The 21,474-nt window shown below is 51.8% G+C and overlaps 1 protein-coding gene across 1 annotated transcript in view; it reads left to right on the forward strand.

Moving 5' to 3' along the window:
- LOC115126107 (cGMP-inhibited 3',5'-cyclic phosphodiesterase 3A-like) overlaps positions 1 to 21,474 on the forward strand; it is a 248,870-nt gene that overhangs the window by 216,952 nt on the left and 10,444 nt on the right. Inside the window, exons 6-12 of the mRNA XM_065022295.1 lie at positions 9,854 to 9,927; positions 10,727 to 10,869; positions 11,538 to 11,675; positions 12,653 to 12,764; positions 13,207 to 13,320; positions 14,600 to 14,799; positions 15,057 to 15,260. Coding sequence (XP_064878367.1) covers positions 9,854 to 9,927; positions 10,727 to 10,869; positions 11,538 to 11,675; positions 12,653 to 12,764; positions 13,207 to 13,320; positions 14,600 to 14,799; positions 15,057 to 15,260 — 985 coding nt within the window. The remainder of the gene's footprint in view (positions 1 to 9,853; positions 9,928 to 10,726; positions 10,870 to 11,537; positions 11,676 to 12,652; positions 12,765 to 13,206; positions 13,321 to 14,599; positions 14,800 to 15,056; positions 15,261 to 21,474) is intronic.

Below are 21,474 nucleotides of genomic sequence, written 5' to 3' on the forward strand. Positions count from 1 at the left end.
TGGGGTGACAGGGAGTTGGGGGGACAGGCTGTTGGGGGACAGGTAGTTGGGGGGACAGGCTGTTGGGGGCACAGGCTGTTGGGGGACAGGCTAGTTGGGGGCGACAGGCTTTTGGGGGAACAGGTAGTTGGGGGACAGGCTGTTGGGGGAACAGGCTGTTGGGGGACAGGTAGTTGGGGGAACAGACTGTTGGGGGACAGGCTGTTGGGGGACAGGTAGTTGGGGGACAGGCTGTTGGGGGTGCAGGCAGTTGGGGGGGACAGGCAGTTGGGGTGGACAGGCAGTTGGGGGGGACAGGCTGTTGGGGAGGACAGGCAGTTGGGGTGGACAGGTAGTTGGGGGACAGGCAGTTGGGGGTCAGACAGTTGGGGGACAGGCTGTTGGGGGGACAGGCTGTTGGGGGGCAGGCAGTTGGGGGACAGGCAGTTGGGGGGGACAGGCAGTTGGGGGGACAGGCTTTTGGGGAAGACAGGCAGTTGGGGGGGACAGGCAGTTGGGGGGGACAGGCAGTTGGGGGGCCAGGCAGTTGGGGGCAAGGGCTGTTGGGGGACAGGTAGTTGGGGGGACAGGCAGTTGGGGGTCAGGCTGTTGGCGGGACATGCTGTTGGGGGGACAGGTAGTTGGGGGACAGGCTGTTGGGGGACAGGCTGTTGGGGTGACAGGTAGTTGGGGGACAGGCTGTTGGGGGACAGGTAGTTGGGGGACAGGCTGTTGGGGGCACAGGCTGTTGGGGGACAGGTAGTTGGGGGACAGGCTTTTGGGGAACAGGTAGTTGGGGGGACAGGCTGTTGGGGGCACAGGCTGTTGGGGGACAGGTAGTTGGGGGGACAGACTGTTGGGGGACAGGTAGTTGGGGGGACAGGTAGTTTGGGGGACAGGCAGTTGGGGGGACAGGTAGTTGGGACAGGCGGTTTGGGGGACAGGCGGTTGGGGGGACAGGCAGTTGGGGGACAGGCAGTTGGGGGACAGGCTGTTGGGAGGACAGGCAGTTGGGGGGGCAGGCAGTTGGGGGCACAGGCTGTTGGGGGGACAGGTAGTTGGGGGACAGGCTGTTGGGGGGCAGGCAGTTGGGGGAACAGGCAGTTGGGGGGACAGGCAGTTGGGGGGGACAGGCTGTTGGGGAGGACAGGCAGTTGGGGGGACAGGCAGTTGGGGGGGACAGGCAGTTGGGGGACAGGCTGTTGGGGAGGACAGGCAGTTGGGGGGCCAGGCAGTTGGGGGACAGGCAGTTGGGGGGTCAGGCTGTTGGCAGGGACATGCTGTTGGGGGACAGGTAGTTAGTTGGGTTGGGGACAGGCTAATTGGGGGGACAGGCTGTTGGGGTGACAGGTAATTGGGGGACAGGCTGTTGGGGGACAGATAGTTGGGGGGACAGGCTGTTGGGGGGACAGGCGGTTGGGGGACAGGTAGTTAGGGGGACAGGTGGTTTGGGGGACAGGCGGTTGGGGGACAGGCGGTTGGGGGGGGACAGGCAGTTGGGGGACAGGCTGTTGGGGGGGGACAGGCAGTTGGGGGGACAGGCTGTTGGGGAGAGGACAGGCAGTTGGGGGGGACAGGCAGTTGGGGGGGACAGGCAGTTGGGGAGGACAGGCAGTTGGGGGACAGGCAGTTGGCGGGGACAGGCTGTTGGGGAGGACAGGCAGTTGGGGGGGCAGGCAGTTGGGGGCACAGGCTGTTGGGGGGACAGGTAGTTGGGGGACAGGCTGTTGGGGGGCAGGCAGTTGGGGGAACAGGCAGTGGGGGGACAGGCTGGGGACAGGCAGTTGGGGGGACAGGCAGTTGGGGGGGACAGGCAGTTGGGGGGACAGGCTGTTGGGGAGGACAGGCAGTTGGGGGGCCAGGCAGTTGGGGGACAGGCAGTTGGGGGGTCAGGCTGTTGGCAGGGACATGCTGTTGGGGGACAGGTAGTTGGGGGACAGGCTGTTGGGGTGACAGGTAATTGGGGGGACAGGCTGTTGGGGGACAGGTAGTTGGGGGGGACAGGCTGTTGGGGGACAGGCGGTTGGGGGGACAGGTAGTTAGGGGGACAGGTGGTTTGGGGACAGGCGGTTGGGGGGACAGGCGGTTGGGGGGGACAGGCAGTTGGGGGGACAGGCTGTTGGGGGGACAGGCAGTTGGGGGGACAGGCTGTTGGGGAGGACAGGCAGTTGAGGGGACAGGCAGTTGGGGGGACAGGCTGTTGGGGAGGACAGGCAGTTGGGGGGGCAGGCAGTTGGGGGCACAGGCTGTTGGGGGACAGGTATTTGGGGGACAGGCTGTTGGGGGCAGGCAGTTGGGGGACAGGCAGTTGGGGGGGACAGGATGTTGGGGGGACAGGCTGTTGGGGGGCAGGCAGTTGGGGGCCAGGCAGTTGGGGGGACAGGCAGTTGGGGGACAGGCTTTGGAGAGGACAGGCAGTTGGGGGACAGGCAGTTGGGGGACAGGCAGTTGGGGGGACAGGCAGTTGGGGGCCAGGCAGTTGGGGGCACAGGCTGTTGGGGGACAGGTAGTTGGGGGACAGGCAGTTGGGGGTCAGGCTGTTGGCGGGGACATGCTGTTGGGGGACAGGTAGTTGGGGGACAGGTAGTTGGGGGCACAGGCTGTTGGGGGACAGGTAGTTGGGGGCGACAGGCTTTTGAGGGAACAGGTAGTTGGGGGACAGGCTGTTGGGGGCACAGGCTGTTGGGGGACAGGTAGTTAGGGGGGACAGACTGTTGGGGGACAGGCTGTTGGGGGACAGGTAGTTGGGGGACAGGTAGTTTGGGGGACAGGCAGTTGGGGGACAGGTAGTTGGGGGACAGGCGGTTTGGGGGACAGGCGGTTGGGGGGGACAGGCAGTTGGGGGGACAGGCAGTTGGGGGGACAAGCTGTTGGGGGACAGGTAGTTGTGGAGGACAGGCAGTTGGGGGGGACAGGCAGTTGGGGGACAGGCTGTTGGGGAGGACAGGCAGTTGGGGGGCAGGCAGTTGGGGGCACAGGCTGTTGGGGGACAGGTAGTTGGGGGGGACAGGCTGTTGGGGGGGCAGGCAGTTGGGGGGACAGGCAGTTGGGGGGACAGGCAGTTGGGGGACAGGCTGTTGGGGAGGACAGGCAGTTGGGGTGGACAGGTAGTTGGGGGACAGGCAGTTGGGGGACAGGCTGTTGGGGAGGACAGGCAGTTGGGGGACAGGCAGTTGGGGGGCCAGGCAGTTGGGGGCACAGGCTGTTGGGGGACAGGTAGTTGGGGGACAGGCAGTTGGGGGTCAGGCTGTTGGCGGGGACATGCTGTTGGGGGACAGGTAGTTGGGGGACAGGCTGTTGGGGTGACAGGTAGTTGGGGGGGACAGGCTGTTGGGGGACAGGTATTTGGGGGACAGGCTGTTGGGGGCACAGGCTGTTGGGGGACAGGTAGTTGGGGGACTGGCTGTTGGGGGACAGGTAGTTGGGGGAACAGGTAGTTTGGGGGACAGGCGGTTGGGGGACAGGTAGTTAGGGGAGAGGTGGTTTGGGGACAGGCGGTTGGGGGACAGGCGGTTGGGGGGACAGGCAGTTGGGGGACAGGCTGTTGGGGGGGACAGGCAGTTGGGGGACAGGCAGTTGGGGGGACAGGCTGTTGGGGGCACAGGCTGTTGGGGGGACAGGCTGTTGGGGTGACAGGTAGTTGGGGGACAGGCTGTTGGGGGACAGGTAGTTGGGGGACAGGCTGTTGGGGGGACAGGCTGTTGGGGTGACAGGTAGTTGGGGGGACAGGCTGTTGGGGGACAGGTAGTTGGGGGACAGGCTGTTGGGGGCACAGGCTGTTGGGGGACAGGTAGTTGGGGGCGACAGGCTTTTGGGGGAACAGGTAGTTGGGGGACAGGCTGTTGGGGGCACAGGCTGTTGGGGGACAGGTAGTTGGGGGGACAGACTGTTGGGGGACAGGCTGTTGGGGGACAGGCAGTTGGGGGGGACAGGCAGTTGGGGGGCACAGGCTGTTGGGGGGCACAGGCTGTTGGGGGGACAGGCTGTTGGGGAGGACAGGCAGTTGGGGGGGACAGGCAGTTGGGGGGGGGACAGGCAGTTGGGGAGGACAGGCAGTTGGGGTGGACAGGTAGTTGGGGGGACAGGCAGTTGGGGGGGACAGGCTGTTGGGGAGGACAGGCAGTTGGGGGGGACAGGCAGTTGGGGGCCAGGCAGTTGGGGGCACAGGCTGTTGGGTGGACAGGTAGTTGGGGGGGACAGGCAGTTGGGGGGTCAGGCTGTTGGCGGGGACATGCTGTTGGGGGACAGGTAGTTGGGGGACAGGCTGTTGGGGTGACAGGTAGTTGGGGGGGGACAGGCTGTTGGGGGACAGGTAGTTGGGGGACAGGCTGTTGGGGGCACAGGCTGTTGGGGGACAGGTAGTTGGGGGACTGGCTGTTGGGGGACAGGTAGTTGGGGGAACAGGTAGTTTGGGGGACAGGCGGTTGAGGGACAGGTAGTTAGGGGGGGCAGGTGGTTTGGGGACAGGCGGTTGGGGGACAGGCGGTTGGGGGACAGGCAGTTGGGGGGACAGGCTGTTGGGGGGGACAGGCAGTTGGGGGACAGGCAGTTGGGGGGGACAGGCTGTTGGGGGCACAGGCTGTTGGGGGACAGGCTGTTGGGGTGACAGGTAGTTGGGGGACAGGCTGTTGGGGGGACAGGTAGTTGGGGGACAGGCTGTTGGGGGACAGGCTGTTGGGGTGACAGGTAGTTGGGGGACAGGCTGTTGGGGGACAGGTAGTTGGGGGGACAGGCTGTTGGGGGGACAGGCTGTTGGCGGGGACATGTTGTTGGGGGACAGGTTGTTGGGGGACAGGCTGTTGGCGGTGACATGTTGTTGGGGGGACAGGTAGTTGGGGGACAGGCTGTTGGGGGACAGGCTGTTGGCGGTGACATGTTGTTGGGGGACAGGTAGTTGGGGGGGACAGGCTGTTGGGGGACAGGCTATTGGGGGACAGGTAGTTGGGGGACAGGCTTTTGGGGGACAGGTAGTTGGGGGGACAGGTTGTTGGGGGCACAGGCTGTTGGGGGACAGGTAGTTGGGGGTACAGACTGTTGGGGGACAGGCTGTTGGGGGACAGGTAGTTGGGGGACAGGTAATTTGGGGGACAGGCAGTTGGGGGACAGGTAGTTGGGGGGGACATGCTGTTGGGGGACAGGTAGTTGTGGAGGACAGGCAGTTGGGGGGACAGGCTGTTGGGGAGGACAGGCAGTTGGGGGGCCAGGCAGTTGGGGGGGACAGGCTGTTGGCGGTGACATGTTGTTGGGGGACAGGTAGTTGGGGGGACAGGCTGTTGGGGGCACAGGCTGTTGGGGGACAGGTAGTTGGGGGGACAGGCTGTTGGGGGGGACAGGCAGTTGGGGGACAGGCAGTTGGGGGGACAGGCTGTTGGGGAGGACAGGCAGTTGGGGGGGGACAGGCAGTTGGGGGGGACAGGCAGTTGGGGGGGGACAGGCTGTTGGGAGGACAGGCAGTTGGGGGGACAGGCAGTTGGGGGGCCAGGCAGTTGGGGGACAGGTAGTTGGGGGACAGGCTGTTGGGGGGGACAGGTAGTTGGGGGACAGGCTGTTGGGGGCACAGGCTGTTGGGGGACATGCTGTTGGGGGACAGGTAGTTGGGGGGACAGGCTGTTGGGGGAGAGGCTGTTGGGGGACAGGTAGTTGGGGGACAGGCTGTTGGGGGACAGGTAGTTGGGGGGGACAGGCTGTTGGGGGCACAGGCTGTTGGGGGGACAGGCTGTTGGGGGACAGGCTGTTGGGGGACAGGTAGTTTGGGGGACGGGCGGTTGAGGGGACAGGTAGTTGGGGGGGACAGGTGGTTGGGGGACAGGCGGTTGGGGGACAGCCGGTTGGGGGGGACAGGTGGTTGGGGGGACAGGCAGTTGGGGGACAGGCGGTTTTGGATGTTGCTGTCAACTCAATCCAAAGTCTCATCATAAATCTTGAAACAAAAAGAGACCCTGGGTTAGGAAAGTGTGTGTGTGTGTGTGTGTGTGTGTGTGTGTGTGTGTGTGTGTGTGTGTGTGTGTGTGTGTGTGTGTGTGTGTGTGTGTGTGTGTGTGCATGCATTTCCATGTTTGAGCCATTCCTTATTAGTCCGTTTGAAGTCAGTTCATGCTTCAGTGGTTCTGATTTATTTTGTGTTCAGATTTCTCTGTGCGTTTGTGTTAATGGGTTAATTCATAAAGTTCATTCATTAAAAATGTTATTTCATCTTCTGTGAATGTTCTTTTTAATGTGTGGACAGCCCAGTAGGAAACCATGCTCTTTTTAATGGGTGGACAGCCCAGTAGGAAACCATGCTCTTTTTAATGGGTGGACAGCCCAGTAGGAAACCATGCTCTTTTTAATGTGTGGACAGCCCAGTAGGAAACCATGCTCTTTTTAATGGGTGGACAGCCCAGTAGGAAACCATGCTCTTTTTAATGGGTGGACAGCCCAGTAGGAAACCATGCTCTTTTTAATGGGTGGACAGCCCAGTAGGAAACCATGCTCTTTTTAATGTGTGGACAGCCCAGTAGGAAACCATGCTCTTTTAATGGGTGGACAGCCCAGTAGGAAACAATGCTCTTTTAATGGGTGGACAGCCCAGTAGGAAACCATGCTCTTTTAATGGGTGGACAGCCCAGTTGGAAACCATGCTCTTTTTAATGGGTGGACAGCCCAGTTGGAAACCATGCTCTTTTTAATGGGTGGACAGCCCAGTAGGAAACCATGCTCTTTTTAATGGGTGGACAGCCCAGTAGGAAACCATGCTCTTTTTAATGGGTGGACAGCCCAGTTGGAAACCATGCTCTTTTTAATGGGTGGACAGCCCAGTAGGAAACCATGCTCTTTTTAATGTGTGGACAGCCCAGTAGGAAACCATGCTCTTTTTAATGGGTGGACAGCCCAGTAGGAAACCATGCTCTTTTTAATGGGTGGACAACCCAGTAGGAAACCATGCTCTTTTTAATGGGTGGACAGCCCAGTAGGAAACCATGCTCTTTTTAATGGGTGGACAGCCCAGTTGGAAACCATGCTCTTTTTAATGGGTGGACAGCCCAGTAGGAAACCATGCTCTTTTTAATGTGTGGACAGCCCAGTAGGAAACCATGCTCTTTTTAATGGGTGGACAGCCCAGTAGGAAACCATGCTCTTTTTAATGGGTGGACAACCCAGTAGGAAACCATGCTCTTTTTAATGGGTGGACAGCCCAGTTGGAAACCAGTAAACTGTCTGACCAACTGACAGCTGGAGCCACAGACAACAAACTCATTTTTTCAACACTTGTTTGTGTGTGTGGGGGGGGTTAGTCATATTTGCTCCTTCACTGAAGTCATGTTGAATTTCAGCATTTTCAGTTTGTTTTGTGGTATGAGTTTGCTTAGAGATTACAGAGATTGTTGGACGGAACAGTCTGCCAAGCAATACGAGAGAGAGAATGAGAGCGAGAGAGAGAGAGAGAGCTGGGAAATATTAACTTGATTTCATGATGTGCATGATGAAACGATTGTTCCTTTGACTCAAATGGTTCTCCTCACGTCTTCTAACTGACTCCTTTAGAACACAATAGAATCTGGGCCGTAGAATAGTGTTGATCAAGTGATGTCACATCATTATTTTGAATTGATGACAAGCTTGGCACACCTGTATTTGGGTTTCCACCATTTTTCTCTGCAGATCCTCTGAAGCTCTTTCAGGTTGGATAGGGAACGTTGCTGCACAGCTATTTTCAGGTCTCTCCAGAGATGTTGATCAGGTTCAAGACCGGGTTCTGGCTGGGCCTCTCAAGGACATTTACATTTACATTTAAGTCATTTAGCAGATGCTCTTATCCAGAGCGACTTACAAATTGGTGCATTCACCTTATGACATCCAGTGGAACAGTAGTGCATCTAAATCTTTTAAGGGGGGTGAGAGGGATTACTTTATCCTATCCTAGGTATTCCTTAAAGAGGTGGGGTTTCAGGTGTCTCCGGAAGGTGGTGATTGACTCCGCTGTCCTGGCGTCGTGAGGGAGTTTGTTCCACCATTGGGGGGCCAGAGCAGCGAACAGTTTTGACTGGGCTGAGCGGGAACTGTACTTCCTCAGTGGTAGGGAGGCGAGCAGGCCAGAGGTGGATGAACGCAGTGCCCTTGTTTGGGTGTAGGGCCTGATCAGAGCCTGGAGGTACTGAGGTGCCGTTCCCCTCACAGCTCCGTAGGCAAGCACCATGGTCTTGTAGCGGATGCGAGCTTCAACTGGAAGCCAGTGGAGGGAGCGGAGGAGCGGGGTGACGTGAGAGAACTTGGGAAGGTTGAACACCAGACGGGCTGCGGCGTTCTGGATGAGTTGTAGGGGTTTAATGGCACAGGCAGGGAGCCCAGCCAACAGCGAGTTGCAGTAATCCAGACGGGAGATGACAAGTGCCTGGATTAGGACCTGCGCCGCTTCCTGTGTGAGGCAGGGTCGTACTCTGCGGATGTTGTAGAGCATGAACCTACAGGAACGGGCCACCGCCTTGATGTTAGTTGAGAACGACAGGGTGTTGTCCAGGATCACGCCAAGGTTCTTAGCGCTCTGGGAGGAGGACACAATGGAGTTGTCAACCGTGATGGCGAGATCATGGAACGGGCAGTCCTTCCCCGGGAGGAAGAGCAGCTCCGTCTTGCCGAGGTTCAGCTTGAGGTGGTGATCCGTCATCCACACGGATATGTCTGCCAGACATGCAGAGATGCGATTCGCCACCTGGTCATCAGAAGGGGGAAAGGAGAAGATTAATTGTGTGTCGTCTGCATAGCAATGATAGGAGAGACCATGTGAGGTTATGACAGAGCCAAGTGACTTGGTGTATAGCGAGAATAGGAGAGGGCCTAGAACAGAGCCCTGGGGGACACCAGTGGTGAGAGCACGTGGTGTGGAGACGGATTCTCGCCACGCCACCTGGTAGGAGCGACCTGTCAGGTAGGACGCAATCCAAGCGTGGGCCGCGCCGGAGATGCCCAACTCGGAGAGGGTGGAGAGGAGGATCTGATGGTTCACAGTATCGAAGGCAGCCGATAGGTCTAGAAGGATGAGAGCAGAGGAGAGAGACTTGTCTCGAAGCCACTCCTGCATTGTCTTGGCTGTGTGCTTAGGGTTGTTGTCCTGTTGGAAGGTGAACCTTCGCCCCAGTCTGAGATCCTGAGCACTCTACAGCAGGTTTTCATCAAGGATCTCTCTGTACTTTGCTCCGTTCATTGTTCCCTCGATCCTGACTAGTCTCCCAGTCCCTGCCGCTGAAAAACACCCCAACAGCATGATGCTGCCACCACCATGCTTCACCGTAGGGATGGTGCCAGGTTTCCTCCAGACTTGATGCTTGGCATTCAGGCAAAAGTGTTCAATCTTGGTTTCATCAGACCAGATAATCTTATTTCTCATGTTCTGAGAGTCTTTAGGTGCCTTTTGGCAAACTTCAAGTGGGCCGTCATGTGCCTTTTTCTGAGGAGTGGCTTCAGTCTGGTTTTCCCTGACCAAGGACCTTGAGCTAAATTTCGAGTCTCATAGCAAAGGGTCTGAATACTTATGTAAATAAGGTAAATCTGTTTATTTTTTTAATACCTTTGCTAAAATGTCTAAACAACTGTTTTTGCTTTGCCATTATGGGATATTGTGTGTAGATTGTTGAGGATTTTCTTTATTTAATCCATTTTGGAATCAGGCTGTAATGTAACAAAATGTGGAAAAAGCCAAGGGATCTGAATACTTTTCGAATGCACTGTATGTCATAGACACACTGTACAGTACACATCAAAATGTTTCTCAGGCCAGTGTTTTAATAAGGCATATTCAGGTGCCCACAATATCTTAGAGCTAGCGCCATTCATTGATAGATGTACTTTATGAAAACGTATTCACTTCTGTCTGACCTCTAACTTTCCTTTACCACAGCTGTGGGAGACCGTACATAAAGCTGAGCCATGGGGAGGGATCCATGGACAAAGGGGACAGGATGCACCGGACAGGTACAACCATCCTTTTAACTGAGCTTCTCATCTCTGCCAGTGATACCTTCCCCTTCCACACCGCTACCGTTTTCAAACTATTGAGCCGAGCTGTACTGTACTCATGGACTCTTCTTCTATCGTTTAGCTTGTCATCTCTGCCAGTGATACCTTCCCCTTACACATCATTGAGCCGAGCTGTACTGTACTCATGGACTCTTCTTCTATCGTTTAGCTTGTCATCTCTGCCAGTGATACCTTCCCCTTACACATCATTGAGCCGAGCTGTACTGTACTCATGGACTCTTCTTCTATCGTTTAGCTTGTCATCTCTGCCAGTGATACCTTCCCCTTACACATCATTGAGCCAAGCTGTATTGTACTGCTCTGGCCTGGTTATGCATCCATCACAGGAACTATGCTAGAGAGGACAATGATTGTATGAAATGGATACTCCTGTCAAAGAGTGGATATTACTTGTGTGTGTGCTTTGCAGCAGTGCTGAATGCTTTGCGGCAGGGTTGAAGGCTTTGCAGCAGTGATGAATGCTTTGTAGCAGTGTTTAATGATTTGAAGAAGTGCTGAATGCTTTGTAGCAATATTGGATTCTTTGCAGCAGTGCTGAATGCTTTGTGAGAATCCCGTCTCCATGGTGAGACAATGACCATAGGAGTTAGTTGGGAAGACAAGACGAGCAGATCTGATACCAGGCTGATCCTGTCTCACAACAGAGATGTGTGATGTGTTTTTGCAGCAGTGCTGAATGCTTTGAAGGTGTTGTCCCATCTCCATGGTAACGCTTTCTCTGTACCCCATTCAGAGGATCAGGTGGTGGCATCGTCAGACTACGACAGTACCCACGAGGCCAACCACAGCGACAGCAGCGACGTAGCGCCGACAGAGGAGGGGGACGCAGAAGGGGGCAAAAACACCCCCCAAAACCTCATCATGCTACCTGCAGAGGTGAGAAACAGCCACAGCAACCATAGAGGTAGCTCTAGTTTTCTTTTTCACACTTCTTTCTAGGTCTACATCTTTTAGGCCAGGGGTATTCAACCCTTACCCTACGAGGTCCGGAATACTGCTGGTTTTCTGTTCCACCTGATAATTCATTGCACCAACCTTGTGTCCCAGGTGCAATTCAGTCCATGATTACAGGTGAATCATGATCAAATACAGTGGAGCTGACTGTCTAGATTTGGACTTGAGGGTTATTATTGGCTTATTCCTCAGGCAGAGGCACAACCACCTCAGAAGACAAAAGTTCATTTACTAACAACATAACATTCAGTGCATGTAGATTGGCACCACCAGCCGTCTATATCTGACCCCCTTATGACATGTTGATGACCTACAGTAGATTGGCACCACCAGCTGTCCATGTCTGACCCCATTATGACATGTGTATGACCTACAGTAGATTGGCACCACCAGCCGTCTATATCTGACCCCCTTATGGCATGTTTATGACCTACAGTAGATTGGCACCACCAGCCGTCTATCTCTGGCCCCCTTATGACATGTTGATGACCTACAGTAGAGAGAGAGACCATTTTCTGATATTTAATAAGACAATATAAAGGTTCATAAAGACATTATAAAGGCTTATAACATGTCTATGGCCTCTGTAGGAAAAGCCCCAGCTGGCCCCGGAGCCATTAGTGATGGAGGACTTGGAGCCCCTAATGAGCCACCTCAACCAATGGAACTTCCCCATCTTCAGCTTGATGGAGAAGACCCAGGGCAAATGTGGCCGCATCCTCAGCCAGGTGAGACCCGCTACTGTCCAGTCTAGTCAGGTGAGCTGTAACCAGGTGAGACCAGTTACTGTACAGTCTAGTTAGGTGAGCTGTAACCAGGTGAGGACAGGTACTGTAAAGTCTAGTCAGGGGAGATGTAACCAGGTGAGACCAGTTACTGTAAAGTCTAGTCAGGGGAGATGTAACCAGGTGAGACCAGTTACTGTACAGTCTAGTTAGGTGAGATGTAACCAGGTGAGGACAGGTACTGTAAAGTCTAGTTAGGTGAGATGTAACCAGGTGAGGACAGGTACTGTAAAGTCTAGTCAGGGGAGATGTAACCAGGTGAGGACAGGTACTGTAAAGTCTAGTCAGGGGAGATGTAACCAGGTGAGACCAGTTACTGTACAGTCTAGTTAGGGGAGATGTAACCAGGTGAGGACAGGTTAGAATAGTTCATCTTCTGCCATTGAAGCATTCTCAGCCAGGTGAGAGAAACAACCAATTAGACAGGCTGATGGTCAACCATCTATCATTGAGCAGGCACTGTGTCAATCAAAGTGTGTTTGTCTGGTGAGAATCTGATTGGTTGTTTGAGACAGAAGCGGTAGCCTCGAGGTTAGAGAAGTGGGCAGGTAACTGGTGGGTTGCCGGTTTGAACCCTGTGACTTGCGTGCAGGGAAATCTACAGGGAGTAATCCGGCAGCCGGAGGGTTACCAACTTCAATATCTCTGCATACTACTGTCGTTGTACCCTTGAGCAAGGCACTTTACCCCTAAGTGTTTCAGGGGTGCTACGTTGTTCCCAGTCTGCGATGTGTGTCAGGTTGGGTGCTGTCACAGAATAAATTAAGAATATCTGTACAGTTAAAGCGAGTGTTGAGACGTCTATGAGAATGAGGCTGTCTATAAGCCCATAGACCATTCAGTGTCAATCAAAGAGTTTGTCTGAAGGGTGAGAATGTGATTGGTTCTGTGAGCTCTCTAACACTCTGTGTTCATTCCAGGTCTCTCACAGGCTTTTTGAAGACACAGGCCTATTTGAGACCTTCAAGATCCCGGTTCACGAATTCATGAACTACTTCCATGCTTTGGAGAATGGCTACAGAGACATACCATGTAAGAACCTGTTTTAACTTAATGACTCTGCTCTCTTAAAAGCTCCTGTTTTACCTTAATGACTCTGTTTTGCAGACACAGATTAAGCCTAGTAGAGTACATTTTTAGTCTAGCACTAGACTTAATCTGTGCCCGGGAAACTGTCCCTTAATGTTTTACGTTTGTTTTCCTTAGTATATTGAAGTTGAGTTAAAAGTGTCATACCATCAGTATTCCGCAAGAGGGCGATGTTACACCATTTTTCTATCAACTCTCCATTAACACTAGTTTACGGTACAATCTCTCCATATCCTTTTCACTCTACAGCAGAAACAGAAACAGTGTGGCCTAGTGGAAGTTATCACTACTGAGATGTCTCATATTCTCTCCCTTTCGCTCTCTAGTCTTGGTAAATATATTGAATTGTACCAATTATTTTTTTTTTTTAAATCAATCAATCCAGATCACAACAGAATCCACGCTACAGACGTTCTCCATGCTGTCTGGTACCTCACTACCCAGGCCGTACCAGGTCTGCCCAGCCTCATCACTGACCATTGCTCTGCCAGCGACTCAGGTGGGTGCCAGGGTTGAACTGACTTACCTAGTTAAATAAAAGGTTAAATAAAAAATGTAATGAAAAAAATTCAAAAGTGATTTGAATTACAAGCCAATCAAACAATCTAATTGAATCATCATGGCTCTTGCTTGATTTGGCATCAGGAGATTGAAACGTTATTTATTGATAACTTGAATTTTGACTCTATTAGAAGGCAACCAATTGTTTGTTTTCTCCTGTTTTTAAATATTACATCATTATGTTAGTTATGGTTGTCATCTTGAGTAAGATTTAGATTTTGTACAAACCGAAGAGACTTAAAGAGTCAAGTCTATTTAATAATAGATTGCTATGTCAAGACTCTTAATAGAATTTGTAACAATCAGATTAACTTTGGCCCTTTCTTTAATACCGACCATCTCTAGTTACTGTTTTGTAAGTCGTCTCATTAAGATCAACATGTTTGTTACAGTCACGTCAACGCTCTCAGCTGTTCTTATCAGACTGGGGGCTCAGCGTCTGGCTGCATCCCAAATGGAACCATATTCCCTTTTATAGTGCAATACTTTTAGTCAAAACTAGTGCACTATAAAAGGGAATATTGTTCCATTTGGGATGCCGTCTCTGAGTACCAAATACTATTTGAAGTTCAGCGATGCATGAGCGGGCATGAAATTGCAACCAGATTAAAGTTCTCCCAACTCCAGATTTTCATAACCTAATTTATAAGCTTTAGTGCCCCAAACTCTTTGATCCGAGCAGAAGTGGATTTAGAGGTTGAGAGTTTGGGGCCTTTGGGGGAGCTTGCTGGTACACTTTTCACACTACTGAGCCAAACCACGGTTTAGCACATTTCAGCACATTTCAGCCACCATAGTGCTGGAAAGGACAATGTAAAAAGAAACTACCTGAGCCGGTACAGTGTGGTTCAGGTTGGAACTATGGTGTGAATCAGACATGGTAGTAGACTGTTATTACACTCCTCTCCCTCTCCCTCTCCCTCTCCCTGTCCCTGTCCCTGTCCCTGTCCCTGTCCCTCTCCCTCTCCCTGTCCCTGTCCCTCTCCCTGTCCCTCTACCTCTCCCTCTCCCTCTCCATCTCCCTGTCCCTGTCCCTGTCCCTCTACCTCTCCCTCTCCCTCTCCATCTCCCTGTCCCTGTCCCTCTCCCTCTCCATCTCCCTGTCCCTGTCCCTGTCCCTGTCCCTCTACCTCTCCCTGTCCCTCTCCCTGTCCCTGTCCCTGTCCCTGTCCCTCTCCCTCTCCTTCTACCTCTCTCTTTCTCCTTGGCTCTGCCAGACTCTGACAGTGGCATCACACACAGTCACATGGGCTACCTGGTGTCGAAGACCTACAGCGTGTCGGAGGATGGGTATGGTTGCCTGTCGGGGCTCATCCCAGCCCTGGAGCTCATGGCTCTCTACGTAGCAGCAGCCATGCATGACTACGACCACCCTGGCAGGACTAACGCCTTCCTGGTGGCCACAAGTGCACCACAGGTACACCACTTCTCTGTCAAAGCACTTCTGGCTCAAGTGAAAAAAAAATAAAAAATCTTCAGAGTCATATGTTGAACTGTTGTCTGCAGGGAGAGCAGAGATGTTATTTTAGGGATGAGGACAATAGTGGTACAACATTGAAAAGGACTTGGATTGTTATGTGTTGTGGAACTGTATGTGTAGATCTCTGACCAGGTTAGAATTTAACAGGACCACAACAGGACTAATCCTCTCGCGTCCTACCTTCCCCTCTCCAGGCAGTGTTGTATAACGACAGGTCGGTGCTCGAGAACCACCACGCCGCCTCTGCCTGGAATCTGTTCATGTCCCGTCCGGAGTATAACTTCCTCGTCAACCTGGACCACGTGGAGTTCAAACGCTTTCGCTTCCTGGTCATCGAGGCCATTCTTGCCACTGACCTCAAGAAACACTTTGACTTCCTGGCAGAGTTCAATGCCAAGGTAAAAAAAAACAATGAATCAATCAATGAATTTAAGTCACAGACCCGTAAGTAAACCTGTGTATTTCATTTTGAGTGTAAGATCTCTTCAGCTATTGTAGCATGTTGTATGTGAGAGTTCTACTGCCTAACCCCTGGGTTTTTGTAGTGCAGGTTTGTCGTGCTCTCACCTCTGCACTGCATAATCCACACACCCTCATTACAGCTCACTCTCTGTCCACATTGGTCTGTTACACTATCGCAATAGCAGAGTCAAACGTAAGTGTTCTAGAAAATGTGTTAGATATATATTTTTTGAAGGCTTTTGAGGTACAGTATTATGTGTGCCAGTACATTACTGGACCTTAAATATCCTCATTATATTCTCGTTAACTTAACTAACCCGTACGAATAGAAGTCTCTAACCTGCAGCTTTTCAGGAAATCATATTTGTAGTCTGAATTATGCTACTACCATTGCTCGGGACTAAGCCTTTCCACTGTTCTGTATTGAAGCCACTGTTCTGCAGTGAAGCATTTCCACTGTGCTGCAGTGAATCCTTTCCACTGTTCTGCAGTGAAGCCTTTCCACTGTGCTGCAGTGAATCCTTTCCACTGTTCTGCAGTGAAGCCTTTCCACTGTGCTGCAGTGAAGCCTTTCCACTGTTCTGCAGTGAAGCCTTTCCACTGTTCTGCAGTGAAGCCTTTCCACTGTTCTGCAGTGAAGCCACTGTTCTGCAGTGAAGCCACTGTTCTGCAGTGAAGCCTTTCCACTGCAGTGAAGCCACTGTTTTGCAGTGAAGCCATTGTTCTGCAGTGAAGCCTTTCCACTGTTCTGCAGTGAAGCCACTGTTCTACAGTGAAGCCTTTCCACTGTTCTGCAGTGAAGCCACTGTTCTGCAGTGAAGCCTTTCCATTGTTCTACAGTGAAGCCTTTCCACTGTTCTGCAGTGAAGCCTTTCCACTGTTCTGCAGTGAAGCCTTTCCACTGTTCTGCAGTGAAGCCTTTCCACTGTTCTGCAGTGAAGCCACTGTGCTGCAATGAAGCCACTGTTCTGCAGTGAAGCCACTGTTCTGCAGTGAAGCCTTGCCACTGTTCTGCAGTGAAGCCTTGTCACTGTGCTGCAGTGAAGACACTGTTCTGCAGTGAAGCCTTTCCACTGTGCTGCAGTGAAGCCACTGTTCTGCAGTGAAGCCTTGCCACTGTTCTGCAGTGAAGCTGGTGGAAGTTAGGCACTGCCAGTTATACAACAGATTGCTGTCCTTCCACTAACGCTAACAGTGTTATGCCCATTCAGTGTGTGTGTGTGTGTGTGTGTGTGTGCGCACGCGCCACTAAAGCCAACAGAGCAGTGTTGTGTCCTTCACGCTGGCTCTGTTGTACCACAAAGCCTATCACACACACACACACACACACACACACACACACACACACACACACACACACACACACACACCTTGTACTCATTTCCCCTCCAATTCTTAGAAACCAAATCAAGCTTTCTCTGAAAAGGCCCATTGAATTAGCTGTTGATGTAGCTGCTCCTACGCTCAGGGGTTATGGCATTAGCATAAGAAGAAGAAGCTTGCAGGAGTCTGCTCTATGTGTGTGTGTGTGTGTGTGTGTGTGTGTGTGTGTGTGTGTGTGTGTGTGTGTGTGTGTGTGTGAGGCTTTGTGGTACAACAGAGCCAGCGTGAAAGACACAACACTGCTCTGTTGGCTTTAGTGGTGCACACACACACACACACACACACACACACACACACACACACACACACACGCACTGAATGGGCGTAACCCTTTCAAAGATGATGGTTTTTTCTTTGTATTACCTTTTACCAGATCTATTGTGTTATATTCTCCTACAATCCTTTCACATTTACACACACACATTTACACACACAGTGTTTCCTTTCAAATGGTAACAAGAATATGCATATCCTTGCTTCAGGTCCTGAGCTACAAGCAGTTAGATTTGGGTCCTGAGCTACAGACAGTTAGATTTGGGTCCTGAGCTACAGGCAGTTAGATTTGGGTCCTGAGCTACAGACAGTTAGATTTGGGTCATTTTAGGCCAAAACAGAAAAAACGTGCGGATCCTTAAGAGGTTTTTAAAGAGCAACAAGAAAATAATGAGGATATATACAGGGGGTACCGGTACAGAGTCAATGTGCAGGGGGCACAGGTTGATCGAGATAATTGAGGTAATATGTACATGTAGGTAGAGGTAAAGTTATTTTTCCATTGGGGCTGCAGGTAGCCTAGTGGTTAGAGCATTGGACTAGTAACCGAAAGGTTGCTATATCCCCGAGCTGACAAGGTAAAACTGTTGTTCTGCCCCTGAACAAGGCAGTTAACCCTCTGTTCCTAGGCTGTCATTGAAAATAAGAATTTGTTCTTAACTGACTTGCCTAGTTGAGTAAAAATAAAAATAAATAGATGATAAACAGAGAATGGATGGGGACCATGAAAAATGGGTGGGGACATTGACAGTTTGTTGATGATGTGGATACCAAGGAACTAGAAGGTCTCAACCTGCTCCACTACAGCCCTGTTGATGAGAATTGTAGGTGTGCTCAGCCCTCCTTTTCCTATAGTCCACGATCATCTACTTTGTCTTGATCACGTTGAGGGACAGGTTGTAGTCCTGGTACCACACTGTCTCCCTATTGGCTGTCTCATTGTTCTCGGTGACACATTGTTGTGTCGTCTGCAAACTTAATGAGTGTTGGAGTCATACTTGGCCATGCAGTCGTGGGTGAACAGGTTGTACAGGAGGGGACTAAGCACGCACCCCTATGGGGACCCCATGTTGAGGATCAGCGTGGCAGATGTGTTGTTACCTACTCTTATCACCTGGGGGCGACCGTCAGGAAGTCCAGGATCCAGTTGTAGAGGGCGGTGTTTAGTCCCAGGGTCCTTAGCTTAGTAATTAGCTTTGACGGCACTATGGTGTTGAACGCTGAGCTGTGGTCATTGAATAACATTCTCACGTAGGTGTTCCTTTTGTCCAGGTGGGAAAGGGCTGTGTGGAGTGCAATAGAGATTGCATCATCTGTGGATCTGTTGGGGCGTTATGCATATTGGAGTGGGTCTAGGGATTCTGGGATACTGTTGGTGATTTGAGCCATGACCAGCCTTTCAAAGCAATTCATGACTACAGACGTGCTACGGGTCAGTGGTCATTTAGGCAGGTTACCTATGTTGGTCGCTTGAAACACATTGGTATTACAGACTCAATCAGGGACAGGTTGAAAATGTCAGTGAAGACACTTGCCAGTTGGTCAGCGCATGCTCGGAGTACACACCCTGCGGTCTTGTGAATGTTGACCTGTTTAAAGGTCTTACTCACATCGGCTACGGAGAGTGTAGTCACACAGTCGTCCGGAATAGCTTGTGCTCTCATGCATGCTTCAGTGTTGCTTGCCTCGAAGCGAGTATAGAAGTAATTTAGCTTGTTTAGTAAGCTCGTGTCACTGGGCAGCTAACGGCTGTGCTTCCTTTTGTAGTCCATAATAGTTTGGAAACACTCCTACATCAGACGAGTGTCAGAGCCAGTGTAGTAGGATTCAAGCACTGAGTCACCACTGGGCCTACATCAGACGAGTGTCAGAGCCAGTGTAGTAGGATTCAAGCACTGAGTCACCACTGGGCCTACATCAGACGAGTGTCAGAGCCAGTGTAGTAGGATTCAAGCACTGAGTCACCACTGGGCCTACATCAGACGAGTGTCAGAGCCAGTGTAGTAGGATTCAAGCACTGAGTCACCACTGGGCCTACATCAGACGAGTGTCAGAGCCAGTGTAGTAGGATTCAAGCACTGAGTCACCACTGGGCTTACATCAGACGAGTGTCAGAGCCAGTGTAGTAGGATTCAAGCACTGAGTCACCACTGGGCCTACATCAGACGAGTGTCAGAGCCAGTGTAGTAGGATTCAAGCTTAGTCCTGTATTGCCACTTTGCCTGTTTGATGGTTCATCGGCGGGATTTCTTATGCGGTTAGAGTCCCCCTTTAGCTCAATGTGGATGTTGCCTGTGTGTGTGTGTGTGTGTGTGTGTGTGTGTGTGTGTGTGTGTGTGTGTGTGTGTGTGTGTGTGTGTGTGTGTGTGTGTGTGTGTGTGTGTGTGTGTGTGTGTGTGTGTGTGTGTGTCTTGGCTCTGTTCTCCTACACTAACGCTCATTAGGCCTACCGAGTGGCAATTTCAGCATGTAAATCTTGCTGGGGCAACAAAAACAAAAAAAACATGTGGGATTCATGCCAGCAAAGTCACTACACAACACTAAACAATACATGAATTGCACTATAACGGTGACAAATGGTGCCCACAAACTGTTAGGACCGACATAAAGCTGTCCCAACAGCAGAGTCCCAACAGCAGAGTCCCAACAGCAGAGTCCCAACAGCAGAGTCCCAACAGCAGAGTCATAACAGCAGAGTCCCAACAGCAGAGTCCCAACAGCAGAGTCCCAACAGCAGAGTCCCAACAGCAGAGTCATAACAGCAGAGTCCCAACAGCAGAGTCCCAACAGCAGAGTCCTAACAGCAGAGTCCCAACAGCAGAGTCCCAACAGCAGAGTCCCAACAGCAGAGTCCCAACAGCAGAGTCCCAACAGCAGAGTCATAACAGCAGAGTCCCAACAGCAGAGTCCCAACAGCAGAGTCCCAACAGCAGAGTCATAACAGCAGAGTCCCAACAGCAGAGTCCCAACAGCAGAGTCCCAACAGCAGAGTCATAACAGCAGAGTCCCAACAGCAGAGTCCCAACAGCAGAGTCCCAACAGCAGAGTCATAACAGCAGAGTCCCAACAGCAGAGTCATAACAGCAGAGTCCCAACAGCAGAGTCCCAACAGCAGAGTCATAACAGCAGAGTCATAACAGCAGAGTCCCAACAGCAGAGTCATAACAGCAGAGTCCCAACACCTTACCACTGCTACACCTGGAGAAATAGAAAATAGAACAAATTATTAGGGTGAGGCACATGGGCTACTAACAGCTTACTACACAACATACACTTAGTATTACTTTCTTAACTACAGTATCAAATTATCGAATTGATTCATGATGATGACTGCTAGCTAAGATTGTGAAAGTATGATGTTGACAGAATCACTCCAATCAAAGTCACTGTACATATAAGGTGATGTGACGTCATCTTATCTGTGGCCAATGACCTGGAGCCTTCTTGGATGGGCACTACAAATGTAAACTCTATGGCATTCGTAGTCTACCCTAATTACTTGGCCGTGACGTACCCCACCACCACCACCACCACAGAAAGCACCGAGTCACCACTGGGCTTACATCAGACGAGTGTCAGAGCCAGTGTAGTAGGATTCAAGCACTGAGTCACCACTGGGCCTACATCAGACGAGTGTCAGAGCCAGTGTAGTAGGATTCAAGCACTGAGTCACCACTGGGCCTACATCAGACGAGTGTCAGAGCCAGTGTAGTAGGATTCAAGCACTGAGTCACCACTGGGCCTACATCAGACGAGTGTCAGAGCCAGTGTAGTAGGATTCAAGCACTGAGTCACCACTGGGCCTACATCAGACGAGTGTCAGAGCCAGTGTAGTAGGATTCAAGCACTGAGTCACCACTGGGCCTACATCAGACGAGTGTCAGAGCCAGTGTAGTAGGATTCAAGCACTGAGTCACCACTGGGCCTACATCAGACGAGTGTCAGAGCCAGTGTAGTAGGATTCAAGCACTGAGTCACCACTGGGCCTACATCAGACGAGTGTCAGAGCCAGTGTAGTAGGATTCAAGCACTGAGTCACCACTGGGCCTACATCAGACGAGTGTCAGAGCCAGTGTAGTAGGATTCAAGCACTGAGTCACCACTGGGCCTACATCAGACGAGTGTCAGAGCCAGTGTAGTAGGATTCAAGCACTGAGTCACCACTGGGCCTACATCAGACGAGTGTCAGAGCCAGTGTAGTAGGATTCAAGCACTGAGTCACCACTGGGCCCACCCAGTAATGAGGAATACATTAAATAAAATAAAAGGGTTTTGAGGAAGATGATTATTAAACCTAAAGGTCAAATCATTATTATTAAAGAGGATTAAAGGGTGAATCCTTAAAGCTACGGAATCCTTAAATCAGGAATCCAATTTAAATTTTACATTCTTGGTTAACTGACAACTGATTTACCATGTTATTGAACCGCGTACCTATATATTTTTTCCGATGTGTGATAGATGAAAGGTTTTGTATAGTAAGTGCCCTAATGT

The sequence above is a fragment of the Oncorhynchus nerka genome, linkage group LG9a (genome assembly GCF_034236695.1).
Source record: "Oncorhynchus nerka isolate Pitt River linkage group LG9a, Oner_Uvic_2.0, whole genome shotgun sequence".
Lineage (NCBI taxonomy): Eukaryota > Metazoa > Chordata > Actinopteri > Salmoniformes > Salmonidae > Oncorhynchus > Oncorhynchus nerka.